This window comes from Lathamus discolor, chromosome W, assembly GCF_037157495.1.
Source record: "Lathamus discolor isolate bLatDis1 chromosome W, bLatDis1.hap1, whole genome shotgun sequence".
Classification (NCBI taxonomy): domain Eukaryota; kingdom Metazoa; phylum Chordata; class Aves; order Psittaciformes; family Psittacidae; genus Lathamus; species Lathamus discolor.
This window is the reverse complement of record NC_088908.1, coordinates 33,320,632-33,342,793: the sequence shown is the minus strand read 5'-3', so window position 1 is coordinate 33,342,793 and position 22,162 is coordinate 33,320,632. Positions and strand designations below refer to the sequence as shown.

General features: G+C 39.0%; 1 protein-coding gene across 6 annotated transcripts in view; it reads right to left on the bottom strand.

Annotated features, from left to right (window-relative positions):
* Positions 1-22,162, bottom strand: part of LOC136004477 (chromodomain-helicase-DNA-binding protein 1-like) — a 119,467-nt gene that overhangs the window by 20,637 nt on the left and 76,668 nt on the right. For all 6 annotated transcript variants that reach the window (XM_065660988.1, XM_065660989.1, XM_065660987.1 and 3 more), the window contains 17 exons: positions 21,895-22,057; positions 20,118-20,270; positions 19,760-19,831; positions 16,488-16,637; positions 14,058-14,206; positions 13,676-13,772; positions 13,490-13,585; positions 12,380-12,556; positions 12,005-12,165; positions 10,173-10,214; positions 9,304-9,434; positions 8,651-8,789; positions 8,421-8,571; positions 7,288-7,410; positions 6,796-6,921; positions 5,330-5,587; positions 4,765-4,905 (listed from right to left, as the gene is read on the bottom strand). In XM_065660988.1, coding sequence (XP_065517060.1) covers positions 4,765-4,905; positions 5,330-5,587; positions 6,796-6,921; positions 7,288-7,410; positions 8,421-8,571; positions 8,651-8,789; positions 9,304-9,434; positions 10,173-10,214; positions 12,005-12,165; positions 12,380-12,556; positions 13,490-13,585; positions 13,676-13,772; positions 14,058-14,206; positions 16,488-16,637; positions 19,760-19,831; positions 20,118-20,270; positions 21,895-22,057 — 2,329 coding nt within the window. The remainder of the gene's footprint in view (positions 1-4,764; positions 4,906-5,329; positions 5,588-6,795; positions 6,922-7,287; positions 7,411-8,420; positions 8,572-8,650; positions 8,790-9,303; positions 9,435-10,172; positions 10,215-12,004; positions 12,166-12,379; positions 12,557-13,489; positions 13,586-13,675; positions 13,773-14,057; positions 14,207-16,487; positions 16,638-19,759; positions 19,832-20,117; positions 20,271-21,894; positions 22,058-22,162) is intronic.

The window sequence follows — 22,162 nt, the reverse complement described above, 5'->3', positions numbered from 1 at the left end:
ATCCACAGAGTGGTCCATCTATCAAATTGATGTCTCTCAATTAGACAGTGTTGAATGCTTTACACAAGTCCAGGTAGATGACGTCAGCTGCTCTACCCCTGTCCATCAGTTCTGTAGCCCCATCATAGAAGGCCACCAAATTGGTCAGGGAGGATTTCCCCTTAGTGAAGCCATGCTGGCTGTCACCAAGCACCTTGTTGTTTTTCATGTGCCTTAGCATGCCATCCAGGAGAATGTGCTCCAAGATTTTACCAGGCACAGAGGTGAGATTGACTGGTCTGTAATTCCCCGGGTCTTCCATTTTCCCCTTCTTGAAAATGGGGGTTATATTTCCCTTTTTCCAGTCGTCGGGACCTTCACCTGACTGCCATGATTTTTCAAATACGATGGCCAGTGGCTTAGCAACTTCATTCGCCAGCTCCTTCAGGACCCGCGGATGGATTCCATCAGGTCCCACGGACTTGTGCGTGTTCAGATTTTGAAGATGGTCTCGAACCAGATCCTCTCCTACGGTGGGCCCAAGGTCATAATTCTCATAGTCCCTGTGTCTGCCTTCCAAGACTTGGGTGGTGTGCTCAGAGCATTTGCCAGTGAAGACCGAGGCGAAGAAGTCATTCAGAACCTCAGCCTTCTCCAAATCCTGTGTAGCCAGTTCTCCAAAAAGCTTCCTCAGGGGGCCTATTTTGTCCCTAGACTGCTTTTTGTTTGCTACATAGCTGCAGAATCCCTTCCTATTTCCTTAACATCCCTGGCTAGGTTTAATTCTAACTGGGCCTTAGCCTTCCTAACCTGGTCCCTAGCTTCCCGGACAACATCCCTGTACTCTATCCAGGCCGCCTGTCCTTGCTTCCATTTTTTATAAGCCTCTTTTTTCCTTTGAATTTTCCTCAGCAGCTTCTTATCCATCCAAGGAGGTCTCCTGGTCCTCCTGCTGCACTTCCTTCTAGTTGGGATGCAGCACTCCTGAGCTTGTAGCAGGTGATCCTTGAATATCAACCAACAGTCTTGGGCCCCCCTGCCCTCCAGGGCTATATCCCATGGAACCTTACTAAACAGGCTCCTGAAGAGGCCAAAGTCTGCTCTTTTGAAGTCCAGGGCAGTGAGCTTGCTACACGCTCTTCTCACTCTCCTGGGGATCTCAAATTCGACCATGTCGTGATCGTTGCATCCAAGGCTGCCCTGGAGTACCACACTCTCAACAAGCCCTTCCCTGTTGGTGAGCACAAGGTCAAGCATGGCACCTCTCCTTGTCGGCTCCTCTATTACTTGCAGAAGGAAGTTGTCTTCCATACAATCGAGGAACCTCCTGGATTGCTTGTGCCGTGCAGTGCCATCATTCCAACAGATGTCAGGGTGGTTGAAATCCCTCATGAGAACAGGGGCCTGCGAGCGTGAGGCTTTTCCTATCTGTCTGTAGAGTGCTTCATCCACAGGTTCTCCTTGATCAGGCGGCCTTTAACAGATTCCCACAATAATGTCTCCCACGGCTGTTTTCCCTTTAACCCTGACCCACAAACTCTCTGTAAACTGCTCACCTGTCCCCAGACAGAGTTCCATACTCTCCAGCCTATCCCTAACATAAAGGGCAACTCCCCCTCCCCGCCTGCCAGGCCTGTCCTTTCTAAAGAGCCTGTAACCTTCCATTCCAACACTCCAGTCATAGGAGCCATCCCACCATGTTTCTGTGATGCCTATTATATCATACCCCCTTAGATGTGCACACATCTCTAATTCCTCTTGCTTGTTCCCCATGCTACGGGCGTTTGTATAGAGGCATCTGAGACGAGCTCCAATTGAAGCTGGCTTGTTGGCTGGAGCAGCTGGAATATATCTACATTGTTCCGAGCATTTATTATAGGTGCTGGCAACTGTCTGGGTGTGTTGGGATGGAATGATGCCCCCCTCCCCCAACACATCTAGTTTAAAGCCTCCTTGACCAGTCTGGCAAGCCTCCTACCAAAACTGTTCTTCCCCTTCTTTACCAGAGCAGCTCCACCAGCCCCCAGTAGACCTGGCCTACTAACTTCAGTCCTATGTTCAAGACACCCAAACCCCTGACTATGACACCACCCTTTCAACCATTTATTAACCTGGCCAATCCTCCTAGCTTTTTCTTGGTCCTCCCCTGTGTCCTGGAGAACTGACGAAAAGACTATCTGAGCACCGGAGCCCCTAACCACCTCTCCCAGGGCTCTGTAGTCTTTCTTTATGGTCCCCAGTCTACTACTACCTATATCCCTAGCACCCACATGGATCACCAGGAGCGGGTAATAGTCTGTGGAACTTACTAGAGCAGGCAGCCTCTCTGTAACATCCCTGATCCGTGCCCCTGGTAGGCAGCACACCTCCCTCGAGACGGGGTCAGGCCGACAGACGAGTGCTTCCGTCCCTTTCAAAGTAGAGTCCCCTATTACTACGACCCGCCGCTTTTTCTTTGTAGCGCCAGTAGAGATCTTTACCCGTGCATATTCCGGCTGTTTGTGGTGCAAGTGCGTTTCCTCGTTAGTCTCCCGGGTTGGTGGCCTCCTTCTTTCCTTCATGAGCTCGAGGGGAAGCTTGAGGTCCCTGCATAGTATGGGGCTGGAGCAAGCAGCCCTGCTTCCTCTCAGCTACCCTGACATTTTGAAGCCCGCTAATAGCATTCCACAGCTCAGTCACCTGCTGCAGGAGGGCCTCCATCAGGGAGCACCGAGCACAGCCCTGCCCGTCGTGCACCTTCCCCTCACAAGACCAGTGCAGGCACCCTCTACACTCCGAGCTCTGCACTGCAGCCTCCCCTGTCATCTGCTCTGTCTGGGTGCCTACGCTGGCCACCGCTGGGGCAGCCAGAGCAGAGCTCCCAGAGCGGGCCCTGGCCATATGACGGGTGCTCACCATCCCGCTCGCCTGCCTGCGCGAACTGCCGTGCAAACTGCCTTGTCCCACTCTGTTTGCCGTGCTCCTGGTCGCTTGCGCTCCCTGGGGCAGGTTTTTAACCACTCAGGGTTGGTGCTGCTGCTCCTGGCTCCGCCCCCTGTGAGTCAGCGGCTTGCGTCGGTGGAGCTGCCGGCTCCTGGGCAGGTCCTGTCGAGGACTTGAAGCTCCCTCGGTAGCTCTGGCTGCTGTGAGTTGAGGCTCCTGGACGCTGATCTCTCCCCCGCTCCGGTGTTAAAGGCGTCCTCTCTCGAGCTACTATTTCTGGGACTCCTGAGAGGCATCCTCAGCAGTAAAGACCGAAGCAAAGGCGGCATTCAGTAAGGCAGCCTTTTCTGTGTCTTCTGTTACCAGGACACCTATCTGATTTAGCAGCGGCCCCACATTTTCCCTCATCTTCCTTTTGCTGCTGATATACTTGTAGAAGCCCTTCTTGTTGTCCTTGATGTCTTTTGCCAGGCTCAATTCTAAGTGGGCCTTAGCCTTCCTTGTCATATCCCTGCATACCCTGATGACATTCCTATAGTCCTCTCACATGGCCTGTCCCTTTTTCCACTTCTCATGAATTTCTTTCTTCTGTTTGAGATTAACTAGGAGCTCCCTGTTCATCCATGCAGGCCTCCTGCCCCCTTTGTTTGATTTCTTCATCATGGGTATACACTGGTCTTGAGCTTAGAGGAAGTGGTGTTTAAATATCAACCAGCTCTCTTGGACTCCCTTCTCTTCTAGAGCCCTATCCCATGGGATTCCTCTAAGTAGGTCTTCGAAGAAACTGATGTTCGCTCTCGGGAAGTTTAAGGTTCGAATTCTGCTTACTGTTTTGCTTCCCCCACACAGGATCCACCATCCCATAATCGCTACAGCCAAGGCTGCCCCCAAACTTTCCGTTTTCAACCCATTCCCTCTTGATTTGTTAGTACAAGGTCCAGCAACACACCTTTCCTCCTTGGCTCCTCTACCACTTGTAACAAAAAGTTATCTTCCATGATATGCAAGAACTCCCTGGACTGCGTGTGCTGGGCCATGTTGCCCCTCCAAGAACTAACTGGGTGGTTCAAGTCCCCCAGGAGAACCAGTGCCTTGAACTGTGAGGCTATTTCCAGCTGCCCATAGAAGGCCTCATCAACTTCCTCCTCCTGATCAGGTGGCCTATAGTAAGCACCCACAACAGTGTCTCCCATATTAGCCTCTCCATTAATTCTCACCCATAAACTCTCAACTCATCACATTCAGTCACAGTGGTAAGGTAAAAAGATGAAATGCGTAGTTTTGCCTGTCACAAGTTAGACAAGAAGTTAAATGAGTCAGCCTCAACAACCCACAGCAGTAATTTCCATTTAAAAAGGTAAACATGCTCATTAGTTTACATTTGACTATGGCATAATGAAGAATATACCTTCCAGAACAGATTTGTTCCTTCCTCTCTCTAATGCAACAAGTCTGTAATACTTCAAGCGCAACTTTGAAACTTCATTTCTCATTGGCTTACAAAGACCAAGGAGGTATTTGATAAGGCCCAGCCAGACACTACAGCAACTGCTTTAAAATTCATTCACTTCTGTCCTTTAAGAAGCAGTATCCATGAATTATTCTTGAGGATGGATCTTCACAGTCTGTATTTTAAAACTATTCAGTGCACAGACAACTAGACAAATACTCTTCATTATACTGCATGAATGCAATAAAATAGAGCTGCTGACTTTAGCATAGTGTCGATAAACCTTCACAGATCTAATCTTTTACTGGCAAGAGACATCTGTGTTATAAAGCCTAATAGCAGAATCAAGAACATCAGAAATTGTGTTCATTTAGAATATCAAGTGTAAAAAAAGTTATCAACAGGGGACATACCACACTGAATGTCTTCTGATCCAGTTCTTCAGATTCTTCAGATATAGGAACTGGTTCACTAGTTGCAGTAATATGAACTGGAATATCCAACAATGAAACTTTTTTATTTTTTTCTTTATTTTCAGATTTGATTTCATTTACCTAAGAGCAAAATATGAAAATGTATCTGATAAGCAAACCTCATTTTGGGGCTGGAATTATACTGCAATTAGGCAATCACTGTAATTTCTGTATTCTCTTCAATAACAAAAAAAAATAATCTGACATTCAGTGACAGCACCTTTACTTTTCTCTCTCCTAGGGATAGAGGAGAATGGAAAAATTTCTTGCACTCCTTGTACTCTCAAGTCCCACTAAGCTATGCATCTTAAAAGGGCAATTTCCTATTTCAGTTGCCTGCCCTTAGAGTTACAAGTGGCAAAAATAAAACTTCAAATGCTGAAAAAGATTTCAATGAAATGAGAGCTGTAAAGTAAATGATTCGAAATACCTTTTCTACTCAAAATCATTCACAGAAACCTGTTGGCCTTTTCTAGTACTATATAAGAAAAATAAACCTAGTTACCTTTACTTCCTTTGCTTCTTTTTCTTTCAGTGTGGATTCTTTTAATTTGTTTTCTCTCTTTTCTTTAATATTTTTTAATTCTTTCTTATCCTCTTTTTCTTTTTTCTCCCTTTTCAAATCCCTCTTATTTTCTTTTTCCTTTGTCTCTCTTTTTTCTTCAGCTTCCTTTTTTATACCAATATCTGGCTCAGGCTTTTCTTCATTTTCTTCTTCTGCTTTTATTTTTTTATGTGGATGCTTCACTGTAACAATCTCATTCTGCAATACACAAGCATATATGTCATCAAATTGATTTCCTAACTATACGAGTTTTGTAACCATCAGATTAAAATGTACTTTTTATCTATGTGTGATTTCTTTAGACTTTGGTTTAACACCTATCAAATGGAGCTGGATGCAGTTATGAAACAAAATGAGGACTACTCATTTCCTTGATATGAAAAAAACAAGTACTGCTTGGGCAGGGGTAATGTGGGGTGTGAGAAATTAAGTCCATTTAACTTTCAAATCCCCAAAGAAATCTGCCCCTGTAAAAGGTAGTTAAGCTGTAAAGAGCTAAAAGCAATAATGAAGTAGGCATCACAAGAATGAGCTGATTTTTCAGGGCATGGTGATGATTAAAGACCTGTGTTCTGGTTAGCTTTGTTCCAGTAACCTTTTACTGACCACAAGTTAAACATTTACAGCTACAGGAAAAGGGAACATAGTTCCAACTTTCTTTTCTCCAGAGGTGTTCTGAAGAATCTGCTGTTCTTTTAGCTACTTCAAAATCAGAATATTAGGTGCATCATGGCCCCTAAATGTCATTTGTTGCTTTTTTATTGTTGTGTTTTGTTTTTTTTATTTCTCTCTAGTGGTTTCTGCTGTGTGATAAATTCAAATAAATGACCCAACAAAAACAGAGGACTAAAGGAATACATCATAAAAACATAACAAAGTTAAGTGGTCTATTAGTATAATGAAAACCCTGAGATAAACAGAAGCATTTACTAGCATGTCTCAAAACATCATTTATTCTCGCTGTTCTTACTAACCAAGCTTGATTTTTTTCCTAAGCCTGAACTTCAGTTGCTACCTGAAGAATCATTATCAGTAGTAATAATGGATTAGTCAGAAACGTTAGTTTTATTTTCAGATGTTACGTTAAAAATTGTATTTCTAGCAGATACAATGATCAAGTCTTTAAAAAATATTGAAATTGCACGATGTCACTTGTAACTGGGTGGCAACTTTATTTTATGATATCATAATTTGGAAAACTAATCATAATGTCTGAACTACAAGCTTATTAAATTAAAATAGATATAATCTTCCATGTGATTATATTGATGCAATATTAACTACCACAGAAGGAGGATGCCATTCAAGTGCTTCAATTTTATTAAGTCAAACAGAAGATCAAACAGAAAGAGTGTTACTAATAGAAGCAACTGAATAGCAATCTTTACCATATGAATGACGTTTACCTCATTATCTTCATCAGATTTTTCTGAGGGTGGTGATGAGGAGTCACTTTTTATTTCTTCTTTAATTTTTGCAGCCTTTGTTGCTCTGTTCTTCTTAGTTCTTGTTTTCCTCCTCTTTAAATTGCCCTGAATGCAAATTAGTACCTTTAGTATGTCAACCAATAAGTGTCTTTGAACCACAGTTGCAGAAAAAGATTTGGTTTTTATGTTAAAGAAAGCATTAATTTTATTTATTGCCACTAATGACCACAACTTTTCTGAGGACTGGAGACTGAGCCTAATGCAACAGTAGAGAATATATACAAATAAGAGAGAATAAAACAATATTAAACTTGCAATTCACTCCTTGAGTTAGCCTCATATAATATAATTAGCAATACAGAGAAAAATTACACAAAGCGAAGAAGAGTGGAAGTAAGAATAAAACAAGTATCTGCTGACATGCCCATAAACATTATGTTATCTCGGTACTGAATATCAAGCTTTACTTACTACACCAGTAAGTCTTTGTGCTTCTTTTCTTGCAAGGTCTTTATTCAGCAATTTAATGAGATAATCTGCACGGGTCTGTAACTGCTTGGCTTGGGGTTTCTTATCTGGATCATCAGGTAATATCTGAGAAAAGCAATGGTAGTATCAACTAAAAGTACACATTATCAAATTAGGAAGCTGCTAGTCTTGAACACTGGGAACAGGAAAAGCTGAATTAAAAAAAAGGTAAAATCCCCCCCAATCCAACTATAACTGACCAATATGCCAACATGCTTCAAGGAATGAAATGTTTTATTTTTTCCCCAAACACACAAATCATGTAGTCTTGGAAATGGTCTCACAAAGCTTACAAGAAACTAGCCTCAGATTTTTGTTTCCACTCTCATAGTTTATCTAAAAAATGCAGAGCTCCTGTATTACTGTCATCCACAGGTCTCCTAGCTCTGCTTTGTGCTTCTAAATGCATTAACTCATTACCACAGGATATTTCAGAAGCCAAAAATATAAATTAGTGGTTTCATAAAACAAGCAACTAAATGGAAGGCAGGGGCAGGATATCATTAAACAGCTTTGTATACAACCCTGACTCCTCAAATCCCAAAGTTACAGGTTGTTGGCAATGTCACTGAGTTTGCTTCACTCCAGTCTTTCCCTATACGTTTCTCACTACTTCTAAGCAGCTATTGCGCTGATTGTAATCTGATGAGTATAGCTATTCTCATGTTGCGAATGAGTTTCAAGCAAAGAAACCAGGGACAGGAAAACCAAAGTAAAACCCCAAAACAACCTCCCCTCAAAAAGATCGAGAATAAAATTAACATAACTAGAGCATTTAAACTAGGGAAGCAAAAGATAGAAGAGAAAGAACCCAAGTGACAGAGATCCAAATAAACAGAAATACAGAAACATAACAGGTTCTAAGAAGGCATACATCAACTGAATACACAAAATCTTGAAATCTAATAATTTACCAGGATACAAAGGAGTACAACTGACCTAACTTCTGTGCATTTTCAGTTATCATAAAATAAGCTCTTTCAGTAATTGTTCTTATTAGCACTGTTACCTAAAAAAAAAATTAAAAAAAAAAAAAAAAAAAAAAAATCCTTGATGAAATTTTGTAGATGACATACCTTCTGTGTCAAACTGAGATCAGGGTCCATTTTTATCATTTCCCAGCTGCCATAGCCATATTCATAGATACCTATTAACAGATTGGAATCATCTTCCTTACACCAATCTATATCAAAATGAGCTGCCTTAGTGTGGCATGGGATGACATATCTAGTAGAAATAAATTAGAAAAATAAATGAGCGATCTTCTCAGCCTTAGCAAGGGAGAGGGGAACATGCCACACAATACCTTTTTCTTTCTTCTGGATCTGAAGGAATGGATTTGTGCAGTGGTGCCAATTCTTCTTCATGAGAGATGACTAGCTTTGCGTTCACCTGCACTCCTGATATTCGGAATGTTGGGCCTTTAACTTTCCCAAGTCTACCCACTTAAAATAAAGGACCAAATTATTAAAATATTTAGCCACTATGTGTATATTATATACAAGCACAAAAAAAAAAAAAAATTGATGCTATAGCAGCAAATGTTCAATTATAGTAAAAGACTTTTTCATAGTCAAATGCTTTAATTAATCTCCAGAATCTCAAGGTCTTTCAGATAATAATAGAAGACTAATTTTAAATTTCACAGTAAAGCAAAAGCATGCTGCATTCTACTGTGACGATTCACTTAGGGAAAGGGGGACAATAAACAAAACGAAAAAGTGTTTACTACAATAATTTTTTCTATATCACCTAGCATGTTAACACTTTGTTAATCTTTCCCCCTAACACTATTGTTTTGATCTAATCAGAGTGCAAGAATTATTATTACAATTATTAAATTATTATTAAAATTAATAATTAAATTATTATTTAAAGTTAATTAAATTATTATTAAAAGTGACAGATCTCTTGACACTTTTTATTCCTCTCCTCCACCCCCCCCCAAACACACTTTACCTGCTCTTTCTTGTCCAAAGGAATTGTCATTTAAAGCCTTAATGCATCCATTATGTAAAAGTTCTCCCAGACGTCTAAGGTCCATCTCAGATTTATCAACTAGCTCAGCATCTCTAGCTATAGCATCTAACCTGTAAGAAAACAAATATGTTTTTACAGCTCTAAAACTTTAGTATTATGAATGACTCCTTCAGAGTTTGAAACTAGAGAAGTGAACATGTAATTTATCATTCACCCACACTTGCTATGCTGTGTACAGTTTTGATCCATGCAGTTAAAAGCAGCTATAGAAAAGAATATAGAAACTATAAAAAAGGGTGTTTCACATAGAGGACAATACAACAGGAACTATAAAGGTCCCTAACTATACAGTTTTAAGTTACATTACTACACATTCTTTCAAATAGAAAAGGGACTGTATAATAAGATCATATAGGCTATAAATACTATTAAAGAAAATGAAGGTGGGAAATTATTCTCAAAATACAGAGTAATACAGAAAGCTTAAAATAAGAACTGACAATGAGAAAAATGCAAAACTAGCAGTTAGTCTGTTGAAAGCCTATGGGTTTATCCGTTGTATCAAAGAAAACTGAACAATTGTCACTAATGCAGATTGAACAAGACAGTACATGAAGTATAAAAAAACCCCAAGCAGTCTTACAAAATTTAAAGATTTGTTTAACTGGCTGTCTACATGCATACCATGTATGAAGAAAGGGAAAAAAAAAATAAATTCATATTATAGTCAAGGCAAAAGATTAAGCACACCATTTCCTCTTCAGCCTAAGGATTTCTTGGTGCACTGTTCTAATTTTAATGAAAACAAGGTTCCAAGTTGCTATACAAATATAATAAAATAAGTTTACCTTTCAAGTGGGCCACCAAATTTTTTGTAACTCTTGATAAATCTAGTAACAGAAAATAATTTTGCAGTTAAAAAATGTATGCTTAACTACACTGGTTTTAAAAATGTATTTGTAAAGTCTTAGTACAAGGCTACGTGGACAATGCAAAGAAAATAAAAACTAGAGAGCAGCACAGCTTAGTATACCAAGATAACCCACATTTAAAGCCAGTTCTATTTGGTTTAATAACTGATATAAATAAAACAATAGAAGATAGAATTTATTTCAAAAATTACTAATTAGTTTCAGAAGACAAAAAATTCAGCAATGTGACGTGTCTAATAAAAAAACCACAAATGTGGATTTACAGTAAATTGAGATATCAGAGATTATGTTAGGCCTCTCATAATAAAGAGGAGCTAGCTACAACTTTAAGGTGATTTTAAGACTTAAGAAAACATAACATGAAAGATAAAGGAATGCAAGCACAATACCCCTGACAAAAGCAGCAAACAAAAAGCTGCTTTTTGTTTGACAAGCATATGACAAAAGGCATATGTTAGATGAAAAGGAAACAAGGGGCTTTAAGGCTATTTATATAATCAAACATATTTTATAAGCTTTACATTATTTAGAGAAGCATGAATGCTTGAATTCCAGAAGCAAAGTAGCATTTCACAAACCAAGCAATGTAAAGCAAAATAATTTCTCCTCCTTCTATCACAGAAGCATTTTTAGCAACAAATACTGATGGGACCATCTGTACGGATTCAGTTATGTACTGTTTTTTGTTTAGATAAAGTTAATTTTCTTCAGAGCACCATACCTGCTAGTATGTTTTGGATTTTTGACCAAAGCAGTATTGCTAACACAGGGATGTTTTCGTTATTGCTGAGCAGTGCTTACACAGAGTCAAGGCCTTTTCTGCTCCTCACACCATCCCACCAGCAAGTAGGCTGGGGGTACACAAGAAGTTGGGAGGGGACACAGCCAGGACAGCTGACCCCAACTGACCCAAGGGATATTCCACATCACATGATGTCATGCTCAGAAATAGAAAGCTGGGGGGAGAAGGAGGGAGAGGGGACGTTTGGTGTTATGGTATCTGTCTTCCAAGTAACTGTAATGCATGATGGAGCCCTGCTTTCTGGGAATTACCTGCCTGCTAATGGGAAGTAGTGAATGAATTCCTTGTTTTGCTTTGCCTATTAAACTATCTTTATCTCAACCCATGACTTTTTTTCATTTTTACCCTTCTGATTCTCTCCCCAATCCCTCTGGGGGAGACTGAACGAGCAGCTGTGTAGTGCTTAGCTGCCTACTAAGGTTAAACCACAACAACTTATCAAAATTGATTATTTTTTTCTTTTAGTTTAACAATCATTATATAGCATTAATTCAATTACAATGGCAAGAAAATTAAAACAAAACAAAACTCACTGAATCTTTTGTAGGTATTTCCACAAAAACGTGTCTATTGTTTCTTCAGCTACAGTTTTTAGGTTAAATGATGGGAATTACAATATTTTGTTTGTAGAGTTAAAGAAAACCTTACCCATTTTAGAAACTGAAACTGGTTTTTAAAATCACTGCCTTCAGAGGATACAGGAAGAATAATACCTATTAAAAGACTGTAAAACAACTGGAAACATTTTTCAAACCAAATGTTCAAATTCTGGACATAACAGTTCCTTATGTTAGCACCCCAAACTACAGAGTAAAGCCTTAAATGCTTAGAATAAAGCTTTTTAACTAAGTTCAGGATAACCAGACTGTTTTCCATATTTTCAAACTCTAAAATGATAAAAAAATGTCTTGTCCCTTTAAACATGCACGCCCCCCCCCCATCTTACCGCCTAATCTCTGCGTCGCTAAATCCTTTAATATTTTCGCGAGGAATAGTTCGTGGTCGTCCGCGTTTTCTTGGTCGTTTTCTTTCTGAGATGGAGTCACTATCAGATCCGGAATATCTTCTGCTCCTACTGTGTCTCCTTTCACTTCCATTAAAGCTGATCTGGAATTTCAGGTTAAGTAGTTCAAAGCTATGTGACTAAAACATTTTTTTAATGTGTTATCTAGCCTGACAAAAATGAGGGAGGGAGTAGGTGTGGGGGGTGTCATGTGTGAAAATCACCCAGCCCAAAAGTACAAGCCAAAAGAAGAGTAATAAAAAAACAAACCAACCATCACAACCAACAAAAACCAAATTGGTCAAACCCCAGAGATACCTGTTTTGCACAGTTTCTCATCCTTGGGAGCATATATATTTCTTCGAGCTCTTTTTGTCTTTCCTCCTCTTCTATTCGTCGCCGCTGGACTTCTGGAATGATTTCTTCCCAGTTTCTTAAATTTTGTTCTGGTTCCAACTCAATGTCATCTTCATCCATATTGGAAAAGTTAGCAACCTTATGTATTGGAACATATGCATTTTCATCAAATTAATACATGATTTTATTTAAACAAAGAGTTGGTAACTAATATTTTAGGAAAACTTAGTTCAGAATGGCATCGTTCATTTACTTATATATACACAAAATGTACACATATAAAATGCTTCATGAAGCACTGTCTCTAATGAAAGTATTTTCATATATGAAACACACATACTCCATGCAACATGGCTGAATATAAAGATAAGAATCTAAAACAGAAGCACTATGAAATGCCCCCCCAATAGTTGTGATTATTATTTATTTCCTTCAAAGCACAAAGCAAGTCTAACCAAATGCCTGAGTTGATATGAAAGTATAATAATACAGAAATCACAATATATTGCAAATGAATGATTAGGAAAGTGATTTAATACTCTACTGATCTAAAAAACCTCCTGCACTGCTTTAAACAAAACCAAGCAAAAACACACCACACACACCAAACCTAAACAACAACAAAAAGATCCACCACCCCACCACCCCCCATACCATCACACACAATTTGGATCCACTTAATATTTTAAGTGTTAAGTGTTAAGTGTCAAGCATTCTTTGGCATTCACATTTACATGGGGGCTGAAAGGAATTTCTAAAAGTCATAAACTAAGAAATCCAAATTTTATTCTCTGTTTTCAGAAGTACCACTTCTGAAAGTGCTAAGTGGTGCTTAACAGAATAAAGCATTAAATGAAAAACAGTCTTCCTCAGTATTGTAACAACTGAATCAAAGACTAATGTATTTGTAAATCTCTTTCTTATTTTGTTAGGAAAATAGGTCATGTATTTTTAAATATTTGCACTGGCAGTAATTACCCTGTATAGGTGAAAAGACATTCTATGCCAAAGAGTTGAGTTGTTGTTGCACCTGTTTCATAAGAATGAAGATGAATAGGAACAGAGCAATACCTTGAACTGTGAAAGCAATTCATCTCCTACAGTTATTGGGCCTGGCTCATTTTCTCGAGTTTCAGCCCTCTTCAGGATTTCATCTATATCCATTTCCTGAAACAGAAGTTTCTCTTTACAACAAAACAATTCATATGTATTTGTAGTTTCTCTGTCCATCAAGTGTAGATGAAGTATTTCATTTACCTGAGGCTCCTCTTCTTCCCCTTCAGGTTCTTTAAAAAGTTCCTCAGCACCGAACTTCAAAATTGCTGATAATTCTTCCTTATTAAAAGGTGTTGAGCTGAAATACAGAAAGTTTCAGATAAACACTTTAATTTTGTGAACTTTTTGAAATTCCTATAACCTTGAGTCAATAAAACTACTTTTGGACTTAAAAGCTATATTTAATATGTAAAAAAAAAATGTACAAAGACAATATATTTAATATATTTTGCAGTCTTTACTTACATAACTCCTTACCACATATTTTTTGCTTTTATTAGCCAAGTGAAATGACTTGCATTTTTTACTCAAATAGTCAGGCATTCTTAAGCATAAATTAATATGAAAGAATAAACAAATATACCTGGAAGGAGTAGAGCCTGTATGTAGTACAGTTTTCCCTGTAGTGTCCATTCTCTGAATTACTAAGTGATCTAACACCATCTTTTTCTTGGCTCTTTCAAGAATATCTTCTTCTACTGATCCTTTTGTGACTAGCCGATAAATATTAACCTATGCATCATAAAAAAGGCTTTATTTACATGCTCAGAAACTGAGCAACAACAGGGAGAAAAGTTAGTTGTGATTACCAATCTTCTAAATCTTATTGAACTAGTATTTCATATATGAAACCAGTCAATCATGTTACCACAGTCTCTATATAAATTATTTAAAAAAATAAAAGAAATAAATCTTCTTTAAACTTCTGTGATTAGGCACAAGCATAGCCACAAGGAAATGTGTTATAACTGATTACTATTTTAAGTCTTTTGCAAGAAATAAACCCAAAGAGAACTATGAAGTATTTAAGTAAAATGGATGTGCCTGAAATACAGCAGCTACTTTCTAGAATGACATGATGCAAATGAACGTGGGACAAGTCCACAACTCTTCTCCCTACCCATCCATATACTATGGCCACTGTGCAATCTCTCCATATAGAATCATAGAATCATAGAATAGTTAGGGTTGGAAAGGACCTTAAGATCATCTAGTTCCAATCCCCCTGCCATGGGCAGTGACACCTCACAATAAAACATGTCACCCAAGGCTCTGTTCAACCTAGCCTTAACACCGCCAGGGATGGAGCATTCACAATTTCCCTGGGCAACCCATTCCAGTGCCTCACCAACCTTACAGTAAAGAATCATAGAATAGGTAGGGTTGGAAAGGACCTCAAGATCATCAAGTTCCAACCCCCCTGACATGGGCAGGGACACCTCACAGTAAACCATCCCACACAAGGCTTCATCCAACCTGGCCTTGAACACCGCCAGGGATGGAGCATTCTCAGCTTCCTTGGGCAACCCATTCCAGTGCCTCACCACCCTAACAGGAAAGAATTTCCTCCTTATATCCAATCTAAACTTCCCCTGTTTAAGTTTTAATCCGTTACCCCTTGTCCTGTCACTACAGTCCCTGACGAAGAGTCCCTCCCCAGCATCCCTATAGGCCCCCTTCAGGTACTGGAAGGCTGCTATGAGGTTTCCACGCAGCCTTCTCTTCTCCAGGCTGAACAGCCCCAACTTTCTCAGCCTGTCTTCATATGGGAGGTGCTCCAGTCCCCTGATCATCCTTGTGGCCCTCCTCTGGACTTGTTCCAACAGTTCCATGTCCTTCTTATGTTGACGACACCAGAACTGCACACAATACTCCAAGTGAGGTCCCACAAGAGCAGAGTAGAGGGGCAGGATCACCTCCTTCGAACTGCTGGTCATGCTCCTTTTGATGCAGCCCAGGATATGGTTGGCTTTCTGGGCTGCGAGCACACACTCCTGGCTCATGTTCATTTTCTCATCGACCAGCACCCCCAAGTCCTTCTCTGCTTCTTCCTTATATCCAATCTAAAATGTTCAATGTGAATTTATTTCATTACCATGTCCTGTCAGGGCAAGTAACCCTAATTACTTTCTCAAGAGTTCCTGGAACTGCATTTGAAGGAGCCAAGTCATCCTCCCTGATCCCTCCAAGTAGACTGGCTTTATAAAAAAAAAAACCCAAACCAAGCAAAAAACAACAAAGAAACCAAACAAATAAGTCCTTCTTCCCTATAGCGAAATTATATGATAGAAGTCTTCACCCTGGTTAAAAATCTTCTTTTAAGGAGTAATTATCAGTAAAATTACCAGTAAATAGCCACACATTTCTGCTAGGGTATGCCAGCTGCACTTTTTCTGGAGTCAGACCTTTTCCAAATCCCAGTCTCTGGCTTCTCAGAGGTAGTAAGCAGTTATTTCACTATCTTAGATACAGTGACACTGAGAACATGTCCCATTTCACAGAACTGCACAAACTTTCAAATAAATTACCCTGTCACTTCCCCAAGAGTATCAGTCATAAAATCAGACCGACACAGTACTGCAGCAGATCCAGTGAACAACCATCCTAGCGTTCTTCAAAGTACTTACTTTCTCTTCACCTTAGAAATTTCAGCTGTCTGAGAAATCAATTTGGTCTTAAGAGAAGACCTTTGATTCACATCATATTATTTAAGACTTCTTAAATTTTATCAACATTTCAACTGGATTTTCAGCTGTCAATTATTACCTCTCCCATTCCCCGAGATTCTAGGGCAACAGCTTGAAACTCACAATTCATCTCATCCACAGATCGAACCTGGGGCTGGCCAATTTTCTTTTTAAAGGCAAATTAGCATTATTAAAAGTTTTTTAGAAATTTTTGGCAAATATTTGTTAATCTCAAAATACATGAGGACTGCAATCGCCCAGACAGCTTATGGCTACCATATGAAATCTTCCTTTAAGTCTGGAGCTTAAAAGACAAATCTGCATACCTGTTTCTTCTGTCCAATCCTATGAGCTCTAGCCTGTGCTTGCAGATCATTCTGTGGATTCCAGTCAGAATCAAATATTACTACAGTGTCAGCAGATGCCAAATTTATACCTAATCCTCCAGCTCTGGTAGACAGCAAAAAGCAGAAGTCCTGAAATTATAAAACAATAAATGGATTTATATATATAAGCTGTAATATTCTTCAAGGAACCAATATGACACTTCTTTATTATATGCTCTCTAAAGCAGACTATGAACTCATGCAATTCTTTAAGTATGTCATAAAAATTTGTCAGACTTGTAATACAATAAGGTGCTTGTCATGGCTAGAGCCAGTAGATCGCTATTAGAATAGAATAGACTAGATGATTTCAGCTGGAAGGAACCTACATCAGTCATGTAATCCAACCGCCTGACCACTTCAGGGTGGACCAAAAGTTAAAGTATGTTATGAAGGGCATTGTCCAAATGCCTCTTAAAAACTGACAGGCTTGGGGCATCAACTATTTCTCTAGAAAGCCTATTCCAGTGTTTGACTACCCTCTCGGTAAAGAAATGCTTCCTATTGTCATGTCTGAACCTCCCCTTAATGCAGCTTTGAACCATTCCCAGATACCAGGAAGAAGAGATCAGCCCCTCCTTCTCTGATTCCCCTCCTCAGGAAGCTGTAAAGAGCAATGAGGTCACCCCTCAGCCTCCTTTTCTCCAAACTAGACAAACCCAGAGCCCTTAGCCACTCCTCATAGGACATGCCTTCCAGCCCTTCCACCAGCTTTGTTGCCCTCCTCTGGACGCATTTGAGGACCTTCACATGGAATATCTCTTTGCTTAGTTCGGGTCATCTGCCTGGTTATGTCTGAGACAAGGAGGGGCACAAAATTGCAAAATGGAATATATAAACCTTTAGAATCAGTTTTAAGTAATGTTAAGTTTGATGACTTTGTAACAGTAGCAATGGAAAATTACTGAGGTGCATGATACACGGAAAAAAAAAGGTAGAGTACAGCTAGAGAACATATTGAGAATTCTTGTACAAGATAAATTGTTATAGTTGACATAGTTTTAAGAAAAACAGTCTAGAAGAACAGGACACAGGGATAAGGAGTATCTGGGAATGGCAGGTGTCCAGAATGGGCTACAGTTAAACCAACTGATAAGTAAGAGGACAGGAGGATTATTATGTCTCTGGTGCTAACGAACCAATTAAGCTGGTATAAGCATCTACTGCATGTACTTCAAAGGCTGCCAGAAGTGATGAAGGTTGTTGGAAGAAGTAAATGACCCTCAGAGACCACCACCACAATTCTGTACACATGCGGGGAACTTTCTGGAAAATGATGTAATGTATGCATGCCCAGGGACTATATAAGGATGGCTTGTGTAGCAATAGAGGTGACACACGTTAGGAGGAGCTATCCCCCATGTCTCCCGGCGCTGCAATAAAGAATACCTGCTTGTCAGCTTGAAAACTTTGTTGGCAAGTTTGTTCCTGGAGTTTTCTCCCAATCATGTCCCCTCCCAACTTTTTGTGCACTGCCCAATCTATTCACTGCCGGGGGGGGGGGGGGGGGGGGGGGGCAGAGTGAGAAGGCCTTGACACTATGCAAACACTGTCCAGCAACAGCTAACACACTGGTGTGTTATTAATATTGCTCTGTCACAAATCTAATACACACACCATACGAGCTGCTATAAAGACAATTAACTCCAGCCCAGCCAGACCCAGTATAAGTATAAAACAAACTGATACCAATTATTGAATTCTCTGTGGTTTAAAAAAAGCAGCATCCTAGAAGATGAGCAAAAGCCACTTGGGGAGAAAAATCCCAAGCAAAACACTGGCCAGAAATACAACCCTCCTTGTTGTTAAGACTTATGTGTGCTCAAGTCTCTCTGTATTTTTGTTAAGCGAAAATTAGGTGTTCTGATGGGGTCAGTGCTCTTCAACATATTCATAAACAATATGAAAATGAGATGAGCATGAGCAATGGGGTGACAAAGTCTGCAGATGACATGGAGTTATTCAGGGACAACTACAAAGGACTACAGAAGTATCTTATGTGACAGGCAATCAAAAAGCATATGAAATTAAATAGTGAAAAAGAAAATAAATTTGAATTTTAAATACAGCAAAAGTTAATAGCAAGCCATTACTGCTCAGGAATAAGTCCTTGGAGTTGTCATTGTTACTGTCATTAATATTGTAGATCAGTAACAGCAAAAAAAAAAAAAAAAAAGATGGCTTTTTATTGATTATTAGGAAATAAATAGAGAATATAACAGGAAATAATTTTATTGCTGCACAACTCCATAATTTGCTTCTATTCTTTAATACAGTGTGAAGTATGGATCCCCCTTCATCTTAAAAACTGTACAGTACAACTACAAGGATTCCAGAAAAAGGCAATGATGTCTAGACTAGAAATTTAAAACAGAACTAAATTTTGTATTTAACAAATACCTGAAATTTATGTTATGAAATTAAGTTCTTCCTCCATAGCAGAAACATAAGCTCAGCAGCAGCTGACAAATGCTATGCTCATATTACTGAAAAATGGTGTCAGTGCAGGAAAAAAGACCTAAGATTATCAAAGGTATGGAATGGCTTCCACAGTAGGAAGCCTAAATAAAATAGGAATCTTAAGTGGTATACAAACAATGGCTAGAAATCAGTTTTTCAGTTTCTTCTGGGGCAAGGAAATCAGAGGCAAAAAATTAAGATAACAGAAGCCATATTAGCTCTTTTAAGCTAATAAAGATAGCTTTTCTTCATGCAAAGATATACACAACTCAATTCTACCCATTGCCTAAGTAGGGTTTCAATGTCAAAAGCTTGTGCAAAAGTTTCATGCTCCTGTAAAAATTGAAGGATTAAGTCCTACACAACAAAATAAATTAAATTATTCCATTTTTATACAGTACTTAAAATTACTTTGATAAAGAACAGTGACAAAAATCTAAAAAAAAACAAACCAATCAAAAATCAACTATGCATTTATATTAGTTACACACCATTTTCATAAATTCTGTGTTTCCTATTTAACCTCCTCTTAGTTTTGGTTGATTTTTTTTTTTTTTGGTTGTGGGTTTTTCTGCTTGTTTGTTAAGGGTTGTAAACCTTATAGTCTAGGCAATAGAAATGGAATTTCAATGTAATACATCCCTCACTTTATTCTATATTCAGGTTTTGTGTAATATATGTTATATTTCTTGGGGAAAAAAATTAAAGTTGAGTAGATTAAAAAAAACACCAACCACCCACTAATACCATACCTCTGATCCTTCTGCATTAAAATGATCCAGGGCTTGTTTCCTCAATTCTCCTTTTATTGATCCGTCAAGTCTCTAAAGATATTGAATAACATATTTAAAAAGGAACTCCTACTATATTCTAATTGGAACAATTTGAAATCTCAGTTGCCAAAACAATGGGGGGGGGGGATAAGAGTAATGTAACAATCTTTCTAATTCATCAGTTTTGTTTCAAAATACTATTTAGCATATAGTAATTGCCAGTCTTTTCCTGTACATAAAATAAAATTTTCATAAATCTTTCTTCAAAAAGGACACTTTTCTTAAGATAAAGTGGTAATGATCAAGGCTTCTTGGCTACTACCAGCAAAATTCTTACCTGAAAGGGAAACTGACGATACTTCAAATACTCCGCTAGGATGTCTAGCATTCTCACCATCTGAGAGAAAATCAGTACTCTGTTGCCACGTTCTCGTAGACGAATCAGTAGCTTGTCAAGAAGGATTAGTTTCCCACTGCTACGTATTAAATGCTACAATAAAATGTGTATTGCAAAATAAATTCACCTCAACACTAACATACACTGCAGATGGTTAGACATTTATTAATGGAACATGAAAGTTTAATAAGTATCTAGTCAGTCCTGATCTTGTAAAAACTCATAAAAGCACTGAGCACTCTAAGTGAAATCAACAGGAGTACTGACTAGCATGTTTTTCAAATAAATGCATTTCTCAGTTCTAGCTCATAAAACGGCATCTTAACATTTCATTAAAATATTAAGTAAATATAGCGTGCTACGAGTTAGAGCAGTTACTCAAGTTCTTTTCTAACAAATAAACAACAACAGACTACCTGACTACCTTAGTACTACTTGTTCCTCAATTCCTTTCTTTTGAACAGAAATAAGCATTGCTACTTGACCTGCTAAGTAATTTTAAACAATGCCTAATCAGTCAGGTTCCTTAGGCAAGATAAAAGTGAGAGTAATCTTGTTTGGAGAGGGCAACAGGCTTTATCTAGGTTACAATGTTAACTCTTCTCAGCTCCAGCGGGAACAACTAGAAGAGTGTCCTGGGTTGAGCAGCAGCAGTCATTTTTCTCCTTCTTAGGAGCTAGTACAGTGCTGTGTTTTGATCTTTTGGCCTGGGAACAGTGCTGATAACGCCGATGTTTTTAGTTGCTGCTCGAATGTTTGGTCTGGCCAAGGACTTTCTGAGCCTCATGCTCTGCCAGGGAGGAGGGGAGGCCGGGAGGAAGCAGAGACAGGACACCTGACCCAAACTGACCAAAGAGGTATTCCATACCACAGCACATCAGGCCCAGGATGTAACGGAGAGTTACCTGGAAGGGTTGGGACTGCAGGGTTGGACGAGGTATCGGTCGGTGCTCTGCTGGGGGGAGTGGGGCGAGTTGTTGGTCGGCTGGTGTTGAGGTGTTGTATTCCTTCCTCTTATTTCCTTTATCATTATTATTATTGGTGGTAGCAGTAGTGATTTGTGTTATACCTTAGTTACTAAACTGTTCTTATCTCAACCCGTGGGAGTTGCATTCTTTTCAGTTCTCCTCTCCGTCCCTCCAGGAGCAGGGGGAGGGCAAGAAGGGGGGGAGTGAGTGAACGAGGTTTGTGGTTGAGTTTAAACCACGACAAAGAGAAACTCAGGTGCATGCTGAATTTAATGTTGGAAACATTAGGCCTCTTTAGCTGAAGAGGCTCAGGATAGAATTTTGGGGAATAAAAAATTTGGAGTTAGGTGCTTTTATTCTTTATGCCAGAAATAAGAAGGATGTATCATTCATAACTGGAGCTAACAAAGATTATTCAGACGAGACAAGGAAATAATTGTTACAAGTATGCAATTATTAGCAATAATTTCTGAACACTTCTGATGAGTTTAATTACAAATTTAAGTAGTTAGTGTGCCAAGTTACAAATGAAACATCCTTTAGCTTTGATAAGCACTTTATAATATAAAATAGCTTGTGCAGCGACAACTTGAGATTTCAATCTAGTAGTTTTTAGAAAGTATTTAAATTATGAACTTCAGAGGTCATAGAAAAAAACCCTGATCTTTAGAAACATTTATGTTGTTATAAACTGCATCAATTATAATTTTACTGCATGCATATTAAAAGTTTTTTTTTAAAGGTATTACCTGTAAGGCCTCCTGTTTATTACAGAATTCATTATCATCTGGTGGTTTAATGAGGTAGCAATGGTTACAACACTTCTTGAGTTCCATCATGATGTTCAAAAATCCTGAGGTACTGCCTTTTGAACCTTTACTCAGGGCTTTATAATTCCTGGTTAAAATCCACCTATGATATAGAATATGCAATGAAAGTAATTTCTAACCATTTGTGGAAATATGAAGGATGTAAGCTCTCAAAATACCAGTTCAAATTGCGTTATGAGAACTATTA